Consider the following 25568-nt stretch of genomic DNA (forward strand, 5'->3'; position numbering starts at 1 on the left):
CTCTCCCTCACACCTGAGGCCTTCACAGCAGATGTGTTTTTTTTTCTTTTTACTTTTATGCATGGAATTTAATTCAACTTAATTCTTTAAAGTTTGGGAAGAGGCAATCTTACCTATGGCACAAACTTATTCTCCTTCATAATCTTCTGTATGTTAGATTGTTAAGCCTACGAAGACATTAAACCTTCTGAGCCCGACTTCTGAAATCCAGAGTACTGACTGCATCACACAACTCAGATAAACAGGGTAGACTGGTAAACCTCATGAAGGCATGGTGTGCCCCCAGCTATGCAGAAAATGGCACTGGCAGCCCTGCTCAAGGCTGAAGCCTGCAGTTCTCCTTCACTGACAGGAGGTGACACTGAAAAGTAACACATAAGAATTACATGGGGTTGCCCCACAGGAAGTTCCTGTCATGTGTCCAACAGCAGGACTATAGTCCATAGTCAGTGGCAGTACCAGGTACTTATTAATTAGTGTAAAATCCTGGGTTCGATATAGGGCTTTAGGCATTCATGTGAAGGAAAACGGAGCTTTCACTGTAGTTATTATAAACATGAGCCAATGAGCCAAAAAGGTGTATATTATTTATCTTATTTACAATATAGTACTAATTTACTGTTTGCAATTACTAATTCATATTAATATTTTAATAGACAACAACAGTGAACTGATTTTACGTATCGAAACTTTTTTCACACGGAGAAACTAAACACTGTTTTACTTACACTGGCCACATGAACACTTGAACAGCTTGGGCTACCTTCGGCTCTGTACTTGAAAAACCATTACTGTGAAATATTAAGAACTTCACATCTGATCCTTTAACTAAACTGAAGAGACTGGATTAAACCAGTTATTTAGGCAGAGAGCAGGCCTGTGATGCTCTATGCAGAAAGACCACAGCTGGGCCACAGCCTGGTAATTTTAAACTGCTGTGGAACAGCAGACAGCACACGTGCAGAGGTTCCTCTGCTTCCAGTCACTGTTTCCAGAGCTGCTCTCACTCCCTGCACTCTCCAAGGCCCACAAAACTGCAGACGTTCCTCTTTATTTTGGAAGACTATAATTATAGTAATGTGCTGCCAGCCTCCTACAATCTAAACACAAGTGTCTAAAGGGGGAGAAGAAAAAAAATGTACAAAAAGCAAATTCATAACTAGGTCACTCCTTCAGAAATGAACTTAACTGGGCAGTTTATCCATAAATGTAGCGTAATATGACCATCATGCAATGGTATAATCTAAGAGCTATTTTTCTTATTCATGCACAGTACTAAAACAGCAGTTTTGACATGTGGAAGAATCCCAAATGGTTTCCCTTATTAACCTTAGAAATAATTTGTGATGCATGGGTAGATACTTAGGCTAGATAGGTTTGATTAACTATTCTAAACTACCCTGTTTAGGAAAGGAAAAAAAAGTTTCAGGGGTGTGTGGTAGAATAAGGGAGAGCAGGAATATAAATAAGGCAAAAGGGTGGACAAAAGGAAATGTCAGAGTGGGTAGGGGGTGTTTCAGATTGGACTTAAGAGACTGAAATGTCTGCAATGGATTTGTGTGGAAGGTGTGAAAGGTGCACAGCTTCTAGCTTCACACTAAATTCTAAGAGATCAAATTTGCAACAATGAGAAAAACCTTTTAAATTTTAATCAAAAACAAAAACTTTAAATGCCATGCTCCTTTTCCAGTTCTCCTGTGCAAAATGTGCAACGTTTCATGAACTACAAAATAATCACCAGTTAATGTTTTGAGTAAAAATACCATACAACAGTACAATACAATCTACATCATTAGGCCTAAATAGAAATACATGTTACAATGTGTCACTGAGTTAAATCAATGGAGGAATCAATGTCACAGAGCTCCCAGAACAGCTGTCCTGGTGTGGGCTTCAAGCAGCATTCACACAGACAGCCAGTCTAAATTTCCACCAGCAGTAATGCAATTTTGATACATCTGAACTGGACCAGGAGCCTACAGACCAACTAGTCTTACTTTTATTAATGGTAATGTCATGGAAAGATACAAACCAACATGAGTTTAGAAAGGGAAGGTCTAAGTTGCTAGAATTCGTTGAACAAGCTTTAAAAACCATTAGACAACATTAAAACATATGATATCTTCAGATTTCCAGAAAGTGTTTGATAAGGTCACTAATAAAAGGCTGATTCTTAAAACCCAATGGAAACCAAGGCAATGCATGTAGATGGATTTAGAGTGTTCAAAGGTTTGAATACTTTTGCAGGGAACTGTACATGGACTGAGAATTCGTTATTGAACATAAAATTGTCTATGATCTAAAGGGAGATAACCTCTAACTTGGCCCATGTGATTATTGGTGTGGTGTGTGGATCTGTTTTATTGTTTCATTATTGTTTCATTGTTCTTCCCGATTCATATCAACGATTTACTGTAGATTCTGGTATAGTTAGCAAATTAGTCAAATCTGCTGAGGATCCTAAAATAGGGGGAGTGGCAAACACAAAAACAGTGGCAAAGGAATTACAAAAAGACAAAATCATGGATTAAACTAACTTGATTAAACTTGATAAATGAAATTCAAAATTGATAAGGGCAAAGTGATCCACACTAGTAGTAGGAACATACAGTACACTATACATATATTTATGAGCTGCAGAAAGTTACACGTAAAACAGATCTGTTTTTGGTGTAGATTCTTCTATTCTTCTAAATTCTCATTAAGCATTAAAAAACAAACAGAACGCCTGGATATACAGTAGAACATGTGGAATTCAAAACCAGTGACATTATGCTTGAGATCTACAATGTACTGGCATGACATCATCTAAAATACTGTTTAATGTTTTGCTCACAGAAAATATATTATAACATTCGACTTCAAGGAAGAAAGACTGTTGAGGGTGGTACTGTAAACCTCTTAAATCTAGAACAGATGCGATTGAGAAGAGATTTAATCCAGAATCCTAAAAGGTAGAGATTGGTTCAACCCAACTCAGTAGTGCAACAAAAACACAAGGTCATATTTGGAAACTTAAAGGAAATTAATGTAGGACTGAAAATAAGAAACACTGCTTTACTGAGTGGTAGGTACAGTATCTGGAACAGACTTCCCAAACTGGTCCTGACTCACCTTTCTTACGTTCTTATCTGAAAAGTCGTTAGTTTACTTTCTTCAGTATACTGTAGGTATTATGCATTAAGCATACTGTAACAAAGATTTAGAAGGGTCCTCTACATTATACTGTAACCCTACCTGGTATATTCCTCATTATATATAGAACAACATATTGTGTTTACCGATCCACTACTAATGGATTTCTGTGACAAAAAGCACTGTCCTACAGGGGGTCAGTTGCAGCAGTTGTCTTTATAGTGCTATGGTCCAATTGATTTACAGGACACATTTCTTAAATTTGGAATCAGTATTAGGGAAAAGGACATTTTTAATCCTGATCATTTAAAGAAAAGCCCTTTCTTCTTAAGCTATAGAAGCCTCAATGTAGAATTGTATTTAATTAAATGTCAACCCACAAGCTACACAGTCCACCATAACATGTGCGTGACATACTGTAAGTCAAAAACCAAACCATCTGCCCTACCACTGCAGATTCTAGATCCTGGTTTCCCTAACTCTTTTTTGTTAAAGAAATATACACTTGAACAAGCAGGGATATGACATTTGTTTTCTTTGGATGATACGTTTCAGAGGTTCTAGTCTGACTTGTCATTCTGTTTCAACATCAAAACATAAGATTCATACCTGGGTGAATAGAATCACTCTGTATCTCAATCTTACCACAGGTAAGAAGAATCTTCTTACGTTCTGAAACTTTTTTTTTTAGAAGTTAAACTGTGAGGGTTATAAGAAAATGAAATGAATTATAATTATACAGTATATAATGAATTTTCCCCACTCTGTTTTCCATCAGATAAAAAGAACTGCTCCCTGACAGCTAAGGGCTCAGAAGTAGTGTTTAAGTTGTTCAGAGAACGAACTGCAACACTGTTATTATTCACATATTGACCATAATATCAGGATTCCCATGTCAAATAGACAGTGTCAGAAGCAGACACATTGTGGGTGGCTTAAGGAGCATGAGTCAGACTTTTATCTCCTTCCCTTATCCCCTGATCTCAATCTTACTGAAAGGTAGTGAAGCCAATGGAATGTGCAGTTCAGTCCCAAACACGACACACATTGCCATCATCACTACCTCAGCAGAAAACAAAGAATGAAATGGCATTCAAATATCTCCGATGTTTGTTAACTGTGTGTTACACTGTGTTGCCAAGCTTCATTCATTGTTCAAACTATTATTCAGTAACAGCTGCAAAGGTTTTGAGCAGTGACTGTAATTTTCACTCAATTACGTGAAGAGTGTCAAGAAAAATGGAAAACTGAATGAGAAAGCAGAACTGAGACAAAATATCAGAAAGAATATTCATAAAGCTGCCCTTCAAAAAACTAATGTTATAATTTTCAATTATATTTCAAATGTCTTTGATATTTAAGTATGTTATCTCACAGTGATGATTTAAAACACAGCATTGTTTACTGTGTTTTCTACAGTACTAATCATAAGCAGCTCATCTTGACCAACAACATTCATTTTACATGAAGAGCGTCAATAAAAATTAAACAAATTCTGTAAGAAAGTAGGACTGAGACAAAATATAAGAGAGAAAGACAAATTTAGTAAAAAAAATTCTATATTATGAACTCCTAATCGAGAATATTGGAAATTTGACTTACTAGTTCAGTAAGTCACAATACTGTATTTAATCTCTTTCAAATTTGAAAAACCTAATTAGGCGCTCTGATTAACTCAAGCCCCATGCAGTAGGTCAGACTTTGATCCCACGTAACCCTGAGCCCTGTAATCCACACTTTATTCTGGATTCTAGGCTAATTATCCACCAAAGCCAAAGGACTGGCTGCTGTTACTGTATAATAAACAGACTGTAAGTGTTTTTATTACTGTAAGGAAGCACGAAAATATTACAATGTCAATTAAGCTAAGGCGATAACTGCAGCTCTGGTTTAATGTGATTAATGTGACTGAACAGCAGACCCTTCAGCCCCTCTGGCCAAATCGGTTACAAGCCACGGTCCAGACCCTCACGTGCCACTGGAGAGCGTAGTGGTATAATGAACCGCCAGCTGGAAAACCACTGCAACCAGGCCATAGTTCTGTGCTGCCTGGAAAACTGCTTCAGAGCTGCCTGCAGTGGGTTAATTGAGCAAACGCGCTAATTCCTCCTCTCCCTATTGTATTCACATCTCCCTACCCCCAAGAAAGGAAACAGTGTGTCCATAAGCTATCAATGTGCCCGCGAGTCTATTAGACTTTTTTTTTTTACTTCACGTGATAGACCATCATAAAAGCAAAATGTATTCTGCTCTACTTCCCACAAAGTACAAGAGCATAGTATTATCTGTTCGAATAATACTGACAAAAGCCACTGGCAGGAGAACACTTCAGTCCCGGGCTAAGTCCCTTTTTATTAAATTTCAGTTTATGTTGTGCACTCACATTTGCAGGGCAGAGCAGTGGCTTCCTCTTTTCTGTGGAAAGTACTCCAATCCATTAGGATTATATGACCCATGGGAAATTAGAGACTACGAATGCAACAGATTTAGGAGTACGAAAGGATTAAAACACCATTTTTAGCTGTTTGTATCTCTTGATTATTTACCTCGTACCTATAACAGCAATAGAGAACATGCCCTACCCTAAATGAAGGAAATCTCTTCGCAGCCACCAAAAAGCCTCCGTCTCACATTTTTCATGCTTTTCCCCACTCTGGTATTCAACACCTTCATTTGCATTTTTAAAGCACATTGTAAAATATAAAATATAAACAAGACCAGGAAACTACACCATCTTAGCCACCACAGCTGCTGCAGTAGCTAAGCCTCTTTAGACCATATGGTTTCCTTTCTGTTAAAACTGTCTTGAAAAGAATGGCAATTAAAGTCGCCATACCTGCAAATAAATTGCCTTTATGCTTCTAGCAAAGTCCTCTTACATTTGACTTTGCATTCTAATCCATCATAGCAATCAATTATCTCCCTAATAATGCTTTCTGCCTTAGGCATTATTATGGTTTAATTAAAAGCAGATTTACTGTGGCGCTCAAGCTAGGCTTACAGCAAATGGGCAAGACATCAAGGGCACGCACATACTGTATAAAACACAGTATAAAACAAAATGCAGACTAATGTGAGACCTCTGTTGTGCAGCATTTGCCAATAATACCAAAATAAAACAGCTGCATTAAATCCAGTCAGACTATGTCCAACTATGATATTCAGAATGTCACACTTGGATTTTTTTTGAGTGTAAGAAGTCAGTTAAAAGTACCTAGTAGAAGAGTGCATAGTGTGTTTTGAACCTGGTCTGCCCAATTTGTAAGGAATCAGACAGGATGGTAGAAGTACCTAAGAAAGGACACATATAGAATAAATGGCACTGAATACCAATGAAAAATATAATACTCTTGTTTATTGCAGGAGATGCAATGCTTAGTTAAGAAATATACAACAGACATACTATAGTATATACGGTACTCAGTATAATTTATTCTAATGTTTTGTCATGATAATAAAGAGTTTTATTCAGTTTGTACCAAATATTACAGGGTTCTGCCGCTGAGGTTAACAAATTTCACCCCTTAACCTCCCCCCCCCCCAAAGTATTTTTAATCTATTTTCTTTCTCACATTAAACTTTTGCGAGGTCAACATCTAAATTAAAAAACAGAGGAAGAAACAAACCAGAACGAGTCGGCCCCAGGAGGTTGGAGGCTGACCCTGCTGATGAACTTGAATTCACTCCCATACACAAAGCCATTCTTTTGCTCTCAGTCATATGTGAAAAGGAAATGAGGCAGCCTGTCCTCTGAGAAGTGGGTCTTGTTAAAACTGCTTAGAAACAGAACCCTGTGAAAGTATCAGGCAACCAAAGCCAAAGGGATTCCTAATGCTGCGAGACGAATTCACGTCACCCGGTATGGCGGCACCTACAGTACTGTAGGCCTGGCCTTGCTTGAATGTAGCATCTGGGCCACTGGGAAACTGCTCAACATCTTCTGTTCCCATGACCAAAAGATCCACAGAGACAGCCTGCTCCTAACAAGAGCGTCCCCAAACAAAGCCATTTAACCTGTTTCCATGGCCAAGGCAGTTCTATGCATTCTTGACACAGATTAAAATACCACAGCTGACCTCTGCATACACTGACCTGCAGTCTTTCTTACTGGACTGAGGTCCAGGTCTCTGGCCAGTGGGATTGCTGGTTGTAGCATACTCCGGTGTAGCTTGCAAGAAGCATTGGATTTTAGATTTAAACAAGGTTCTTTACATTTTGTATAAATTCTTCAGTATAAAAGTACTAGAATATACAGTGATGCACAATGGAAAAGTAACAGATTCCGTTTTACCTCAAAAGCTCGCTGGGCACACATGCAATGTTATTATTAATATTTTCAACAATGAGCATATAGAGATTTGTTAATTGTTTAGAGCAGTATCATTCTTTGGGATAAATAATTACTGAATCAAGTCATTCAGAGGTTAGGAGCAACTACACAAAACACAACTTTACACAGAAGTTACAACAGCTTGAAGTGACTTATACAAAAATGGATCATCAAGAAGAAATGGCTACTGCTACTGAGTGCAAGACCACTACAACTCTACAAACTGCAGAAACCTAACAAGTGTTTCTGAAATCTCAGCATGTGACTTATTAAATCCCACCTATTTTATTTAGCAAATTGTGTTAAGGCCTACTTGTGCTTCAGTAATCTAATGTTTAGAAAGAGGTTTCTTCGATACATACAGCAGCACTTCAGAAACACAGTGCCCTCCAGATTTTTTGTGCCTCCAAAAACAAAAGGTATAAAATATGTGTACCCTGTAATAGGCTCCCCCACAACCCTGAATTGGAAGAAACGTCTAGAAAGTCGGTGGATATACTGTACACATTATTTGTATTTCAACACAATGGGTCATGATGGAAAGGAGATGAACACTTCTGCAAGACACTGTATGTTTATCCATTTACAGATTGGCTATAGAAGACCTCTAAGATTCATATTTAAGTTCAAAAGTCTTGTGATATTTGTTATTCTTTCATGCTCACAAAAATGTTTACTCCTAAATGATCCATTATGAAAGATCCTGATTCCTGAATAAGCACCTTTGTTAGGGAACACTGGAACAACCCAACATCAACATGGTGTCCCAAAAAAAATGAAGAGAGCAAAAAATCAATTCAACACTGTGTCTGGAGAAAAGCAAAAGCTACTTTCATAGCACATCACGATGCCATGACTATCCTACAGTACAACGCATAGAAAAAATATCTTTGGGCTGAGAAGAAATACAGTATATAGCACTTTTACCTTTAACACTGCATACTGAACATGCACTGAAAAGAATCACTTAACTTGTCCGGGTCCCTAATTTCATACAACTGGGATTCTCCTCCTTTCTGAACAAATAAGACTTACCATCTGTGTGAGGCAATGCGGCAGGCTCTGCATTCTGCTAAACTATGGACAATTAAAGCTGCCTATCTGTCTATATATGTTACAGTATTAGATACAGTAATGTATTTATGCTGCTTCTTATATGGTTTAACTAAATTTAACATCTAGCTAAAATTCCATAAATCAAAGACTGTTCAAATTCTGGACAATATGTTTTTGGGATTCATAACATTAAAAGAAACTGACAAGTAGTGAATGTCTGTGATAAACATATGCAAGACTGTACTGTATAATAAAAATAATAATAATAATTACTTACACTTATATAGCGCTTTTCTGGACACTCCACTCAAAGCGCTTTTACAGGTAATGGGGACTCCCCTCCACCACCACCAATGTGCAGCATCCACCTGGATGATGCAACGGCAGCCATAGTGCGCCAGAACGCTCACCACACATCAGCTATCAGTGGGGAGGAGAGCAGAGTAATGAAGCCAAGTCTTAGATGGGGATTATTAGGAGGCCATGATTGGTAACGGCCAATGGGAAATTTGGCCAGGACGCTGGGGTTACACCCCTACTCTTTTTCAGAAACGCCCTGGGATTTTTAATGACCACAGAAAGTCAGGACCTCGGTTTTACGTCTCATCCGAAGGACGGCGCCTGTTTACAGTATAGTGTCCCCATCGCTATACTGGGGCATTAGGACCCACATAGACCACAGGGTGAGCGCCCCCTGCTGGCCCCACTAACACCTCTTCCAGCAGCAACCTTAGTTTTTCCCAGGAGGTCTCCCATCCAGGTACTGACCAGGCTCACACAGTGAACTAGTATACTGTATGTATACTAGTTCACTGGTAATGCCGGACAGATCAGGAGACATATTTAAGCAACACTTCTCTCTCCTCCACCAGGAGCCTGACTGTTTTAGCTTGTCCCTGATGGTCTCTTTGACTCACTATTCCAGCACGAGGATCATCTCTGTGGCCGTCTCGTACACCTCATGAAGGTCGATGACGCGGGGGCTGAACCTGGCCAGCTCCAAGACCGCAATCTCGTGTATGATCTCCATGCGACAGTCTTGGCCCTTCCTCCTCTTCCTCATGAACTTAGCAGCATACTCCTTCCCAGTGCTCCTCTTCATGTACTTCTTAACAACTGCAAACTTCCCCCTGAAAAATATCAAGCAAGTGTAAAAACATTTTACAGGACCAAATCTTCGCATTATAGTAAAGATAAAATTTACCAAATGTGCACCAGACTAACCCATCTTCTAATCTTCTAAGAATATATACTAAATACCACGGCTTTGATTACAAAGAATTCCTGTCCTGTGCATGCAGTATACTGTGTATGTGTACAGTAAGAAATTATACTAATTTTGTTTACATTACCACCTATAACTGCACAGTGCTGAGTTACTTGATTAATCATGCTGGATCCCAGACTATAAATTAAAGATCTAAATCATGGCTATTCAAGACACAATGAAAATGAGTAAGAGAATATTTTTTGACATTTCTTTGGAATAACGAAAGAGTACATACAATACGTGTATAACTTTCAGATAATTTTGCTTCCAGAAATACCTCACCTGTATTAATTGAAACAGTAGAATCGGCACCTTTTTATCACACCTTTGCTTTCCATTTATACTTCTAATTCTGGAATTCAACAATTAACACTTAAGAGATTTTTAAAAACATGTTAAATATTTTTTAAGCTATGATAAATGTAAAGATGTTCTGTGAAGAGTACGAGCACATCAGAATATGCAGGGAAAACAGTTCTGACCTACAGTATGTTTTGACCATCTCATGTATAGAACTTCTTCATGTATTTTGCACTACTATAAAATTAATAGAAGATTCAATTCATCACAGCAATATAAATAACAATTGTTGAACTTGCATAATGTGAAAATGACAGAAAAGGCTCACTGCCTCTTTCTATTGATACAACACCCCTACTGCTAGACTGTATATTACTTAAACACACACAGGGAGTTCAGAGAGCTCTTTCAGGCTCTGTAAAGACTTGAAGTCCGGTCTAATTTCTGTGGGTACTGGCACACTTGTTATTGAAGGAGCTGAACATCCTTTTGTGCTTCTGCATTTCTTGTGGATGAAGTCATCTCCAAACTAAGTTGCCCTTTCTACCCATACAACCGCCTGCTTTGTGTGTTGACCCACTTCTGAGCTGCTAAGGTAAACAGCTCAGGCTGGTGTGAAAAACAAATTTTGTACATAGTCCCTTAAGGCTTACAGAAATCATGCAATGCATGAAGTTTTGTTTTTTCACTCTCTCTTTTCTGTGCAGTGATTTTTTTTACCCTCTCACATCTTTGAAAACCAGTACAAGGCTAATTTCTGCATACAGTATGACTGGAAGTAAAAAAATAGCTCAGTTCATTAGTTATCTGGAAGAAAGCCCTCAGCTGGATGTTCAGTACAAAACTAGTGCTGGAGATGAAAGTAGACATTTTTAGAAACAAATTCATTTTGGGGGTGGCACAGTAGTAAGCATTGCTGCCTCACAGCACTGGGTTGCTGGGTTTAATTCTAGACCTGGGGTGCTATCTGCATGGAGTCTGTAAGTATTCCCCATGTTTGTGTGTGTTATCTCCCTCTGCTCCAGTTTCCTCACATGATTCCTCACAAAGACATAAAGTACTGGAAGGTTAATTGGCTTCTGGGAAATCTGGCCCAGGTGTGAGTGTGTGTGTCTGGGACTGTCTGCCCAGTAATGGACTGGCATCCTGTCCAGGGTGTATCCTGCCATGTGCCTGTTGCTTGTTAGGATAGGCTCTGGATCCCCTGCGACTTTCTCCCGAATTGGATAAAGCAGTTTGAAAATGGATGGATGGAAATTCATTTGTCTTGATAGAATACTAAATTGGCAGCAGAGATGTAAGAATTACCCAGTCACCTTTTACGGACTGTACTGGTAAGATGTCAGTTATCTAAAGTTCTTGATTTAGCAAAGTTTTCACATTTAATTTTTTTATTTTGAGCAAGATTTTAAAATGAATATTAGATCAGAGGAATGTGTTGCTTATTTTCAAACTTTCACAAGAAATACTTTTTACTCAAGAAAAAAAAAACTATCCTCTTGAATAAATCTATCCTCTCGAATAAATAGCATTCAAGGGGAGTCAATAATTAAATATGCATGCTGTTGCCTGCAGACCAATGGACCCTGTGTGATTCATGTGAATTTATGAGTGACTTGAACACTGTTTCAAAGCACAAACAACACACACTAGAACATTGGAAGAATAAATACATAACTCATATTTATGTCCCAGAGCAATCCAGAAACAGTGAGGCAGACAGAAGTGCTATAGTCTTAAATTTCTAAAAAAGACTCACTGTCTCTACACCCATTGACCAATAACGATTTAAACAGTGGCGTTCTGTTCATCTGTTGTTTCTGAAGTCAATGTTACTTTTAAACTCTTCATATCACACTGCCTTTTATAGTTAACTTAAAAAATATTGTCAAGATTCAATTCAGGTCAAGAAAATGACAAACATCCACACAGAGATTAGAGCCTAACTGAAATAGTGAACAGTGCTGGAGCCTGAAAGTGAACTTCTGCCTATTGTCTGCTGCACATCAGACCGAACAAAAGCCAAGACATTTACAGTATGCGATTTATAAGCAACTTGTCAAAGAAGACTTAAATCAAAATCAAATCTCATCAATCAAAACCATAATATCTGATCAGTCATCATGTACAAGCTTTGTATTCTACTACAATACAGTTACCTTCTTAGTTGCCTCCTCATATTAATTGAGAGGGTCATATATAGCAGTACCAGACCTTAGAAAAAAAAGCAGCTTCACTGCTTTTAATCTCTCGTTCTTTGTAAAGTCCTGCAGTCCGAACCCACACTAACCTCTGTACATAAGAGCAAGAGCCAAAGGAAATGCAGCAACAAATAAACAGACTGAGCAAGTGAAATGCTATGTTTAAACACACAATGAGTGAAGATTGGCCTAGGAACAATCGTCCTATTTAATGTGCTTTCCAGACTCAACCTATTGTTTTAATAGATACATTATGAGTTGTTAAAAAATTAACACTTTATAACATGCAATTTATGAGAAAAAAAAGCAATGCTGCACAAAAAGCCAATTGTGATATTATAGATGGAATCTGAAAACTTCAGAAAACTTAGTCTAAAGGTTCAAAACTGCTAACTCTGCATAAAGAAATGGATTGTATTGCGTGTTATAGTATAGCTACAGGTTTCATAAACAAAATTTCAGTGGGTTTACACAAAATTCTAGGCTGTATCATTGCATCCTCTGTAGCCCTTTCATTGTGAGCCACGGTGTTACTTGTTACCAGTGTAACCTCCAAGCCTTTGGCAGCTGGAATCCCTTTGAAACCCTGTGACACCGTTATGTGCGACAGTACTGTACATGCACCATACAGTACAACAAGATCCAATACTAACTTGTTAATATTGAAAGGAAAAGAAAGTTGAGAACAGAAAAGACTGTGAGGGGACCTGATAAAATCATTTAAAATCCTCAAGGGTTTCAACAACATCAACTGGATTTCTTTAGAATAAACAGTGAAACAAACACAGATAATAAAAAGTGGAATCTATGTGAAGATGTATTTAAAACCATGAAGCATTTCTTAATACAAAGGGCTGGGGAGGTGAAGTATGCAGCCATACTATTGAGACCCTAACTTCTTTCAAGAAAAGTCTGGATGAGAGCCTTGGCTCAATTAGATACTAACTAACGAACAAGCTAGATGGGCCTCCTCTTCTTTGTAACCCTTCTTATAGTTTTTCATTATACCTAGAATCTGGAATCACCAGTTGTGTGTATTTCACCCCCTGGCTCATGGCTTTGAGCTATACATCCTTTAACATGTCACAATCGCAATAGCCCCATACCAGAGGATCAATGTCAACAGGAGGTGTTGAAAGAAGTCTGTCTCACAGCAAGTTACAGTAGAAGCAGCAGCTAGCAGGATGAGACAAGGGTCACAAGGTGCAGAGAAAGTCCAGTGTGCTCCCACGTGGATGCCCCCAGTCACAGTTTACTAATGAGGTGACCTAGACTCAAACCCACCATTACTGGATAGTAGCACTCTAGTTTGAACCACCATGGAGGAACAAAACAAGTTAGAATGTACTTAGGTTATCAAGTGGCTTATTTTCGAGGATTTCCCTGTTGCAACATTAGTAAAGCTTCCTGGCTGGACACAAACACCTCGGTACAAGCTCACAAATGTCACGGGAATACTGCTGTTCATTCCAATCTTCCGTAAACTACAAACATTAGCAGCACATACTGTGGCCTTTGGGAATTCATACAAAGCATTTTTTGTAAGTGCCCTCTCCAGTTAGCTAGATTCCACACATTAAATGCAGGATGCAGGAGGAGTATGTTAGACCATGCAAGGTCAGTAATGTAGCTACTTCAATCTTATTATGGTGTTAAGTCATGTAGACTACATCTGCAGCCAGACTTACTCACATTACCATAAATCCACTAAGATCCTTACACAGCACAGCAGCCAGGAGTATTGGCCTATATAAGAGAATGAGATTCAATTACTAAAATGCAACCTTATGTGTGTGTAACCAGTAGGGAAAATAAACTTAGCATTTCAGGCACAGTACTTTTAATTTTCATTTAATTCGATAAGAAAAAATGTACGGTATGCAGACGATGCATTACTGGAATTGCAACCTGCCCTCACAAACTCATGGTCTTCTAAGTCATTTCTCATTGTTTTTTTTCCTAACATGTTCTAAAAGACAGTTTTAAAAGAGTCAGAATGAAAATCATGGTCATTTCCCAATTTCTCCTTTAAACGGTTAAATATTATTAGGTATCACTTAAAACAGATAGACATGAATTCATTTTTTTTTTTAATTGCAAGAGGCCTAAATACAGCACTGTGCATGTAGTTAAAACTATTTGTTGATTGGATCTGCAACTTAACACTCAATGGAAAATACGTGAAATACAGAAACAATATTTAGAATCTGGCAGGAGTGCAAAGTGAGGGGAACAGCTCTAGACTCCTAACAACAACGTTGGATCTGAGGTGGAGCACTGAGTAAGGTCCTTCCCTCAGGCTGCTGCAGTAGAACAACCGTTAGTCACTTTGGACAAATGGATAAACCAAATAAAACACAAATAAATGTAAAGTGGTGATTAACCGCTGCTAACCTGGAGACCTGAAACATGTTATAGTATGTGGATTTAGCAACGGTGTGAGAGCCAGATTCTATAATTGCCTGTAGGCTCCTTGTTACTGCTGTGAAAAGGAATACCCTTGGCATCGCAGACAGTTTTTGGAAGCAGCTGTTTAAAGGGGTTATTTGTTCCTCTGCCAAACTATTCTGAGAAAATACAATGAATAAAGAACACAACTGACTCAATGCATTCCTAAGTTAGCTGAGTTAAACATTTTTATCATCTCAGTGCAAGCCCTGTTAAGCTAACAAGGAAACGCCTTTTTGATAAGGTTTTGTCCCACATGAGTCTGAAACAGACATCAGAGCAGAGAGACATTCATTGTGTAATGTCCAGAATACAGTAGTCTTTTTCACTACTCTAAGAATACCCTTTAACCCACAGCCCGACTTGTCTACGCCACCTCCTACCCCCTATACAAAAAACAGGAATTTCACTAATCTCTTTATATCAATGTTGAATTCCAAAGTGAGATGCAGGATATACAGTAGCAACATTAGTGAAACTGAAACACCACTCTCACTATGTCTAAACTTCACAAGCTGTGAGTAAGTGAGCTTTGAAGTGAAATGATCAGAATTCCTTGACACTGATTCTGCATGAAGTTGCCTCAGCTTACTCTGTTCAAGTTAAATTACTGGAATACAGCACAGTTCCTTAGTTTAGTGCAACAGGTTTGGAAACTGGTGCTGCTTATTCTGAAACAACTGGTAATATTGTACAGTGCATAAAACTCTGTTACACTTAAGAACAAAATTGTTTCTGCCCAATATGTAAACAATTTTGTAGGATCTTCTGGTACATTCAGAAAAAAGATACAGTACATAAGATTTTCATTTATTAACATGATGGGTGTCAGGATGGGGCAGTGGTTAGCATGTTAGTATGTTAATTGGCTTCTGGGAAAATTGGCCCTGGTGTGAGTCCTGTCCAGGGTGTGTCCTGACATGCGCCCGTTGCTTGCCAGGACAGGCTCTGGCTCCCCTGCAACCCTGTACTGCATGAAGCGGATAGAAACTGGATGTATGTATGGAGGGACTATTCATAAGTCACAGTGCGCTGCCCTTGATTCAGTAGTGTATAGTTCACAGCCTTGAAACTATTGAAAAGACTGCCTAGCACTAGGTCCCTGGCATTCATTATCCACTATAATTTCCCATAAATAAAGCCAGTCATGCTTCCTGTGCTTTTTTTCCATTGAGAGTAATGGACATCTGTATTTCAATACACATCTCTGCAGTGGCACTCATCCAAACTGGAAATGTATTTAATATAATAAGGAAGGACTGGCTTAGCTCCAGTGTCATTCAGCTGCCAAAAGCAGAGGTCTCCATTTCTCCTTGTTTTTTTCTCACAAAAAAAGAGGTTACAGTGCAACTCTGTATTTCTGATTAAGTTCTCCAAAAAAACTCTTTAATGCAACCATATCTAATTCTACCACTGCAAGTCAAACAGTACATGAACCCCTGGGTACCCAAAGAGTACAATTTCTTCAGTTAGAAAACGTAGTTATAAGAAACAGGCTAGTGATGACTTTCTCACAACATTTTGCACAACTAGTGTACTTCATAGAACCATATATGCAAAATCGTCTGTATTCAAGACTTTATACAATTCCAAACAGTTTTGTTTGAACATAATTAATATGTTTCTTAGACCTTTATGTTAATTTTATTTAACATTTTCACTTAATTATTGGATTGTATTAGGATTCAAATATATCGATATAATTAACACATAAAGGCTAATTAATTTCTACAACAAACTGGAGTTGGGATCAGGATGGGAGTGGTGTTGCCACCCGCCTTGTTAAAAGCAGATGTAGAGGAAGTACATTACCTGAATCACTGTGGAAATATTCACATAAAGTATGACCAAGAGCGAGAGATAGGAATGTCACAACTCTTGTGGGGTTGATTTGTTCTTAAGTAAATCAAGTGAAACTGCTCTTAGCTGCTCTCAGTTATGTACAGTATCATGCACTGTTTTTTATGTTCCTATATTTTTAGATAGGAACACCACATCGTTTCACCTGTGGAGCCTTCTTCGGGTGTTTTCAACATGGAATAAACCTATTACTTGTTCCTTTGCAGCCTACACATGCTGACGCAGCTACCCACCTGAACATATTTTTATATCGTTTAAAATAGTGACTCAACCAGTAAAGCCATTCAGCCCTAAGAGCTGGACTGGCTCATGTAACTAGCCAACAGGGAGCATGGTGAACAGACAGCCAGAGGGAAGGTTAAAACCAGAGGGAGGTTAAACAGCCAGGGCTCTCAGCACAGTAGTGACTTAGCAACTTTGCAGGCACCTGCAGGCTTTCAGTGAGAGATCCACCACACCTATAACTGCCATTTACTCTCCTGTATTTTTGCTCTACCTGTGCAGCACAGGATTCTCTGCTGTGATTCCATAAAGAATCATTTGAGGATTCCAAAGGCACAAACAGCAAGTGGAGGAATCCCCTTTGCATATCCCTCTCTGGTGTTACTGAAAAAAAAAATGGTACAGCTATCTCTTTGTTTCATATTACTTTACTCCAGAGTAAATTGAGAATTGTAAAATCCGAGCTGATAGAAGAACATTTTGGTCAGCTGCAAACAGCAGACATGAAAAATCAAAACTGCAGGATAGCTGTGCAAAACTGAAATCGAAAGAAAGCTTGAGACTACTGTTACTACTACTTTACATCACACTCACACATGTACACAAATTACTTTAAGTCTATGCAGAACTCTGTGAGTGTTTTTTATGTTTAATAACAAAAAAGTGCCATCGGTCTGACAATAAGGTACTGTTTTTGTTTTTCAACACTGTTGTACTTATCTGCTCTGCTGGGCCAGCTCTGTTGCTTGTCTACTATAATAAAGTATATATGATGTCCCGGAATTCGTATAAAATTAAAGTATGGACTTTACTTCTTCAGAGACATATTAACCAATGTACTAGAGAAAGAACCTTCTCTGTTACAGTAAAATAACTGCTATTGGGGTATCCAATGGGCACAGCTTAGTAAGTTTTTAACTTACACTTGCCTTTCACATGAAAAATAATCTTGCAAGGCCTAACTACAAAGCAGTTACAGTTAGATTTTCTGCAGGGAAGGGGAACAGCAGTAGCTCAGCATTAGAGCTGCTGAGCTGTCAAGCACATTCTTTCACAGTGATGACACTGGAAATAAGCAGGAGGACGGTCTGGCAGGGCTAGTTTCATTTCCAGTTGGCTGTGAATAATGAAGCCAGACGATGACAATGTCCCTTGACAGGAAGGATTTAATGCTGTATTCTTTAGCGCTCTGTTGGCATCTGTGTGAATACTCCAGCTGCTAATGTCGAGTGGAGATTTAACGACAAAATCTCAAGATAATGCATTTTGTTTGTTTTGAAAGCCAAAGTATTTGGATTCTTTCTGCATCGGTGAACCGCTTCTAACATTGAAAGGAAACTTAAAAAAGTGAGAAAGGCAGCAAAAGGGGAAGAAAAAAATTAATCTTATTGTCTACGGTGAAGACAAATTCGGAAAACTGTGCTCTTAAAAACAATTAAACTGCATTTTAAAGTGATTTTTTATTGTTAAACCTTTATCTACAGTACACGTTTAATACAGCTGGTTTGTTCCCTTAAGAAAGTGTTAATTCTGTAACTTTTGCAATGAAGAAAGGGAAGGAAGGGAAAAATTGTTGACTGAAGATGAGTAGTAGCTTTAACCCAATGCAGAAGAACTTCTAGCAGAGGGATCATATTCAGCTCCAGGCAGACTAGGCCTTTTGACTTTCATGACAAAAGCTGCAAGTTGTTCAAAACTCCCCCTGAACGCAGACGGGATGCTTGTTTACTCAGCATGCCCATGACACTGGGGAATAATAAACTGTGACATGTGACCTGAAGGAAGAAGGTCATCCATTCAGTTGTTCCAGAGAAACACTCAGAATGGCTGAGAAAAAAGTTGCAGTACTCTCCACACCACATTACTCAAATACGACCATTAATTTTTTATTGTTGCATGTCCCTGTTATGGTTAATGTTATGTATAATACACTACACTAATAAACAATACAATGTTAATATAGTGGTTTAAGTTCTCAAACTATATTTATCTTAAGAAATGTTTAAATAACATTCACTATGAATTGCTAAGGAGGGCTACAGTATATTGAGATCCTTGTTTCTTAAAGATAAAACCAAATTGCAAGGTTAAACAATCTGATACAAACCTCAAATATATAGTATAATTCGTCAATTAAAATGCAATGACATACAGTATACTGTATCACAGAGTAATAAAATATTGATTAAAGGGCAATCCTTTCAATACAAAATAAAAAAAACAGAGCTTAGCAGTGGTATGTGAACCATTTGCTTTAGAACTCTTTTCTTAACCTACTGTATATACTGTAGGCCCATTGTAACATAATAAAAATCTAATTTAAGAACTATTTGATGAACTGGAAATGGATTCAAATTGCTGTAATCACCACTACCGTATAATAGAACATTCACACCTTTCAATCACAGGCTATAAACCTTTCAAGACATATTGTGGCTGTAAAGGTTGGATAAGGTGTAGCTACAGCAGTCAGCAGTTAAATTAAACATCAAGACTAGACAGCTGTACCTACAGTACATTTATACACAATTCTGATGTTTTCTTAAATTTTTGTATAAATATTAATCCTATACTTCTCAAACCAAAATAATAGATTACCAACTTTGTTCTCTAAAAGCTTGTCAGAGCCATATGCAAACCCACAGCCATTGCAGTGGTTGCTATTCAGAAGTAAGCAGAGGACACTCTGGTAAACTCGAACCCACAAAACTCTGGCAAAGCTCAACTAGTTGCCTCTGGTCACAGCTTACTTCTGGTGTTCATGTTCTGCCTGCACATAACAAGCCTCAATCTGAGAACGAGTTCTACCAACCCAACGGTCCTTAAATTGAAATTAACTTCAAATTTCGAATCCCTGACCTAATATAAATGGTTGCATCTTAGCAACTTCAAGCTTTTGTCTCGGAAAACTGTAGAACCCAGCATTTAAACATACAGTAAGCTTGTTAACCAGTCAGGCTTTCAGAAATCTCCCTTTTTTGTTTTTCCTCATCGCAGCAGACAGCTCTTGCAGTGCATAGCTGCAGCTGTCACTGGTGTGGGGAGATGGAAAGCGTGAAAAGTAGAGCAGTGATGTCATGGGATTCTGAGAGGTTTTGCTTGTAGAAGACTGATGCACAGAAATTCCATGTGGACGACATTCCCTTCGTCTCCACTGGGACAAATGCAAGCGCAGGTAAAGTGCTTTTTTTTCCATACTTAAAATTTCCATCAAAGAAAGGTGAAAAGTCTTGTGGAGTGAATGTGGAGTGAATGACAGTGCAATGTTGCTGTTATGCTTACAGTTAATTCAAAGATTTTACAAAGTCATATTATTGGACACTGCACATATTTACAGGCTCCGTCTATAGTTCACAAGGTTTCCCGCCTTACAGGTGGCAGGAGTTTTTTTTAACTATTAATGTAAACATAGCTGAGCATATTTTTTATTTAAATCATATTGTAATCCATACAAAGACCAGTTTACTTCTTATTGATGAATTTAATACCTTGGCATAATGCTACCCACAGAATATTATGATGGCACTGGGATGAAAGCAGTAATGTTACAGGTGCTAGGAGCACTTGAAGTTACACAAATCTTCAGGGTGTGAGGACATTATTCTAATTTTACCTAAGGAATCAAGAGATGTTACACACAGACCCTTATTCTAAGTCACTCAAGAGACAGGAAGAGCCTGTTGACTGGAAAACCATTATAATGTCACACCCATTCATAAAAGAGGTGACAAAACCGATCAAATATTGTGGTATAAGCAGACATCCAGAGTCTGATGGTATTCTATTAATTGTAGTTAATGAAACAGTACTTTTTATTCATTAGACCATTAACAAAACTGTTTTGCCACACTCAGGACAGTGGTAATGCTCACTGACTGGAAAACTGATAATGTAGCATCCGATCATAAAAAGCATAACGAAACTAAACCAAGTAGTTCAATGCAGTACATAAGCTTTAATTTTATTACATGTAAGAAATAATAAATAAAACTTAACTCAAGGATCATTTTTATGGCAATAGAATTGTAAAGCATAAGTGAATATGAATACAGAAAAGGTAGGTCTTGATTTACTAACATATTAGAGTAAGACAAAGCAACAGCAGTAGCTAGCACATACTGTAGCAGAAACAAACCACAACTATAATGTGGGAAATGCTGATCTTGAAGAAGACAAAAAAGACATCATTGTTTATGTTGACACTTCACTTACTGTACATGTTCCTCATCATGGCAAACCCAGTCCTTGACAGCTGGGTTCCTTAAGTTTTTAGAAGCACTTGTCAATTAGCACCTTATTATACCTGGCGAAAACAGCCAATTTAACATCTTATTCACTTAGTTAAACTAGACAATTAAAGTCTGAGAAAAAGACAGACTGTCAGCTACAATACATACAGTAGATACAGTAAAAGTAGAACTCAAGGGATGTCTTCAATTATACAATTAGTTAAACAATACAAACTCATCAAAGGTATGTGTCAAGTCAGACCTAGAGTATATGCTTTGTAAAAGGACCAGGGGAAGGGTCATTTATATTTTGTTTCCTGATGTAGCTCACCTGTGTCTCATTGTTTCGCTGCATAGGCCTTTTCCAAAAGCGGGTCAGCTGGTTCTCCTTGGTGGCCATCTTGCTCAGGTCTATAGCAAGTGTTTCGTTCCGGAAATACCGGTTATAAATGACCCTTCCCCTGGTCCTCTTACAGCTTCTTCAGAATTAACAGAGAAACACGCACCATAGAAAACAAGTATAAACTTCTGAGAAGTTTAAAACTCTGAATACCTGAACCTGATCAAACCTTCTTTTTAGAATATGACCTGATGGGACTCTCAGATAAATGAGCTACTAGCAATCAGATGAGCCAAATGGCCTCCTCTCATCTGTTATCTTTATGTTCCAAAACATGACCACCATTACTGGTCTGTTTGATTTCCATAAAGAAAATATTTGTAGTTTTTGTAGGGGCAGAGAAAAAATGTGTGGGTAGAGGAAAAATGCTCAAATGTTTTACTGAATGAAGGAAAAAACAATCTCCCTTTGTTGGATTTCAAGCAGTCTTCAAAATGTCTAATGAGGCACTGCTACTATGTGAAGAATCACAGCAGTCATGTGAAGTGTGAAGCTGATACTGCTGTTACTGTTAAAGCTAAATATTGTTCATCTTGTCTTTTTATCATTAAACCCATCATTGTGGCAGTGAGACTGAATTTCGATTTATAATTTCTGGTGCTTTCTATCTGGGACTGCATGTGACTCTAGCCCTCTAGCTTCAACTGAACAGATTCCATTTAATGATCCTCACTTATAATCACTCCTTATGTATACAGAACACGTTTCACCTCAAAAGATCACAAAACAATTCACATATACAGTGGATATCAAAAGTATTCACCTCCTTGCACTTTCACATTTTATTGTATTACAATACAGAATCATAATGTATTTAATTGGGATTTTTCCCCATTGACTGACACACAACACTCTATAATGTCAAAATGAAAACTACATTTTACAGGCCCTCCTAAATTATTGTAAAAATAAATCAGAAAATAAGTGACTGCATAAGTATTCACCCCTACCACAGAAGTGCTGCACCTGTAGCCATTATGCAGAAGATCAGGTGGAGAAATTAAAAACTACTTCACAACTTGATTTAAGGGATAACTTAGGGGAGTTAAGGAAGGCCAGATTGTACTAACCCATCTTGTAATTTAGCCAGGGAGATAGCACTTCAACTCTTCTGAATAGTGCCATGAGATCTTTGATGACCAAGTAGTTAGGACTTCAGTTTAATGGTTCATCTGGTATCAAATAATATGTTTCAATGTGAGGAGAGGGAGGTGCTGTCCATACTAATCTCTAAGAGCACCCAGTTGGTTGCTATTATGTTTTCTTCTTAAAAGACATTAAATCGGGTTTACTTATAACATCACAAAACCAATGGCAGGGTGGTGACAGGGTGGTAGAAGATGTATTGTCATGGAGGGAACATTTTCACTGTAATGTTGTTTCCAGGTGCTTAACAGGATAATTTTAATGGCACTAAACAGCTTCCTTGGGCTCTGAAGTTCTGCTTTAAGTGTTATCTACCTTACACAATCATCAGCAAACAAGCTCATGCAGAAACTATATGGGTAGGCTTAAATTAAAAAGATAAAATCCAGTTCTAGAAAGAATGTTTTAAACTTCAAGGTCATACACAGATTAGGAGAATTAAAAAAAACATTACCTGTTGAATTCCAATAAAATTCAAATGAATCCTTGGCATATTAAGTAAGTACTTCAAAAATACAGGAAAATAACAAACAGCACAATGGAAATAAGCAGCAGAATCCATTATTTGCTTAGGGAAATTTATTTAGCTTGATTTCAGACGACTGTTCTGGCTTTGTAAATGCAGAAACAGCTTTGTAGACTAATTACCCGAGTATCAGTCTTGACAAGGGCTTATTCCAGTTTGTACTTTCTCAATTACTGCACTCAACAAAACTGACTTTAAAGGACAAATGTGATGGAAATGGCTACAACAACCCCCATAAATGCATTTTTAATGAAAACAGATTGCACTTTGTGTGCAAAATAAAATTTTTCAAATAAAAAACGTTTATACACTAGGCGTATTCCTATAACTATTCATGAAAACTGCATTATCTTCTTTGATTTTTCAATATTCTAAGTAAGAGAAGCATCATTGCCCTTTTGTTTAATGTTGTATTTTCTTGTTTAAGTCATACTGCAATCTTGGCACCTTGTTGGAAACATGAAAATCACCATTAAACCATACTTTAAGTATTTTTGGTTTAACAAAATTAATGTGTACTGTACTTACACAGTATCTTGATATAAATATATTATCTAGGTTTAGTAAAACCTCACTACCACAAAAAATGGTAGTTCACTGTTCCAGTGAAGTATCTCATTTAAGAGGGTACCAATAGATATTTCTGTTATTTACAGTATGTGTCCTTCATGACTTATCATTTCTTCTTATGTCATCTGCTGAATTCATTAACCAAATTGCTGCATTACAAAAACAAATAAAATAAATAAGAAAGACTGCAAAAAGGTGTCTTCAAAGTGAATCAGCAATTAAGTCATACAGTATAAATGTTCTGAAGCCCACTGGGGACAACATCACAGAAATCTAAGGAACCAAGATTAAAGTAATACAAAAAAACATGGAATACTGTAAGGATGGTAACTCTAGGGGCAAAATGCAGACATACTGGGTACTCTAATTGTGGTAAACCTTCACCAAGGAACTGTCAGAGCTACTGTACAATCTTTCTGGAATTACAAACATAAGAGGAGTGACAAAAGAGACAAGACCATCTAGCCCATCTAGTAATAAATAGCATAATAGCATCTAGCCCATAATAACATCTAGTAGGCACAGTGGCCAAGTGGTAAGGCGTCAGTCTCATAAACCGAAGATCGCGTGTTCGAACCTTGTCCATGCCTTCTTGACGGCGGAGCGGTGGCACTGTGGCTAGGGATCTGCGCCTGTGGCTGAAACGTTGCTGGTTTAAATCCCGTGGTCGGCAGAGGAATCCTACTCCGTTGGGGCCCTGAGAAAAACCCTTAACCCCAACTGCTCCAGGGGTGCCGTATAAATGGCTGACGCTGCACTCTGACCCCAAGCTTCTCTCCCTGTCTGTGTGCCTGTGTGTCTCATGGAGAGCAAGCTGGGATATTGCGAAAAGACAAATTCCTAATGCAAGAAATTGTATATGGCTAATGAAGTGATAGTAGTTTGTAATTAATTGATCTAAGGATCTCACACAGCCAGTTTTTGAAAGAAACCAGGTGGCTCGGTTTTACATACATTTAACAAAAATATTGTGCACATTTCCATGATGTTCAATTGTTTTTCTACTACTCCCGCACAACCCCAAAACTTATCTTTTAAAATGCTTTCACTGTGTTAATACCAACTTGGGCTGGCTCATAGCCCACAACAGCGCTTATGCTACCTAAGCAATGTTACTATTATTTACCCCTTCTCTAGCAAATTTCCAGGATATTTAATGCACTGGTTTCATTTTCCCAGCATTTTATTTCAGGTCTGAAAATTAATTTAGCAGTTTTCAAGGTTAGAAGCCCCAAATGCACTGCACTATACAGTAATTGTAAACCCTCAATAGGATCTTACACAGACGTATACAGAGTACACTTCAGTATTGTATATCCCTTTATCCTGTTCCCTTTATTTTCTGTCCACTGTGAAGTGTAAACCACTCAACAGAACCAGCACGTAGGCCTATGCACATTTATACAGTGTACTGTATATATAAATATGTGCATGTATAAGTCATTATATTTTCTAATTCAAACCACAGAACGTCAGTTTGGATAAAGACAAAATCCAAATACATAAATTAATAAATAACACATAAGATTAAAATAATCAAACTTTTGAATTGAGTTATTCCATGTCAAGCTCCTAAATACCCATCTTAATCTTGGTCTTTTTGTTTTTTCTTAAAATCTTATGAAGAGTGACAGAAAGACCTCTAAACACAAATTAAAATCACTTAAAATCAGATGTGAACCTTCACCTTATATATTCATATTAACAATTTTTCTCTTTTAAGAAAGAGAAAAAGAAGACTGGAGAAGCTTCATTAATCAGTGTACTTGGTTACTCACTGCACTGAGCAACCTACCTCTTAAAAAAGACAGCCTACAGCATGTGGTAAGCTTGTTACAATACTGCCTTCCTTGGAAGTTGAAAAACTTGCTGGCC

At 37.8% G+C, this 25568-nt stretch overlaps 1 protein-coding gene across 1 annotated transcript in view; it reads right to left on the reverse strand.

Annotated features, from left to right (window-relative positions):
• The window catches only part of stk17a (serine/threonine kinase 17a), a 42011-nt gene that overhangs the window by 11162 nt on the left and 5281 nt on the right, over positions 1-25568 (reverse strand). Inside the window, exon 2 of the mRNA XM_088643382.1 lies at positions 9439-9651. Within this exon, the coding sequence (XP_088499508.1) occupies positions 9439-9651 (213 nt within the window). The remainder of the gene's footprint in view (positions 1-9438; positions 9652-25568) is intronic.

This window comes from Lepisosteus platostomus, chromosome 8 (genome assembly GCF_059453375.1).
Source record: "Lepisosteus platostomus isolate fLepPlt1 chromosome 8, fLepPlt1.hap1, whole genome shotgun sequence".
Classification (NCBI taxonomy): Eukaryota; Metazoa; Chordata; class Actinopteri; order Semionotiformes; family Lepisosteidae; genus Lepisosteus; species Lepisosteus platostomus.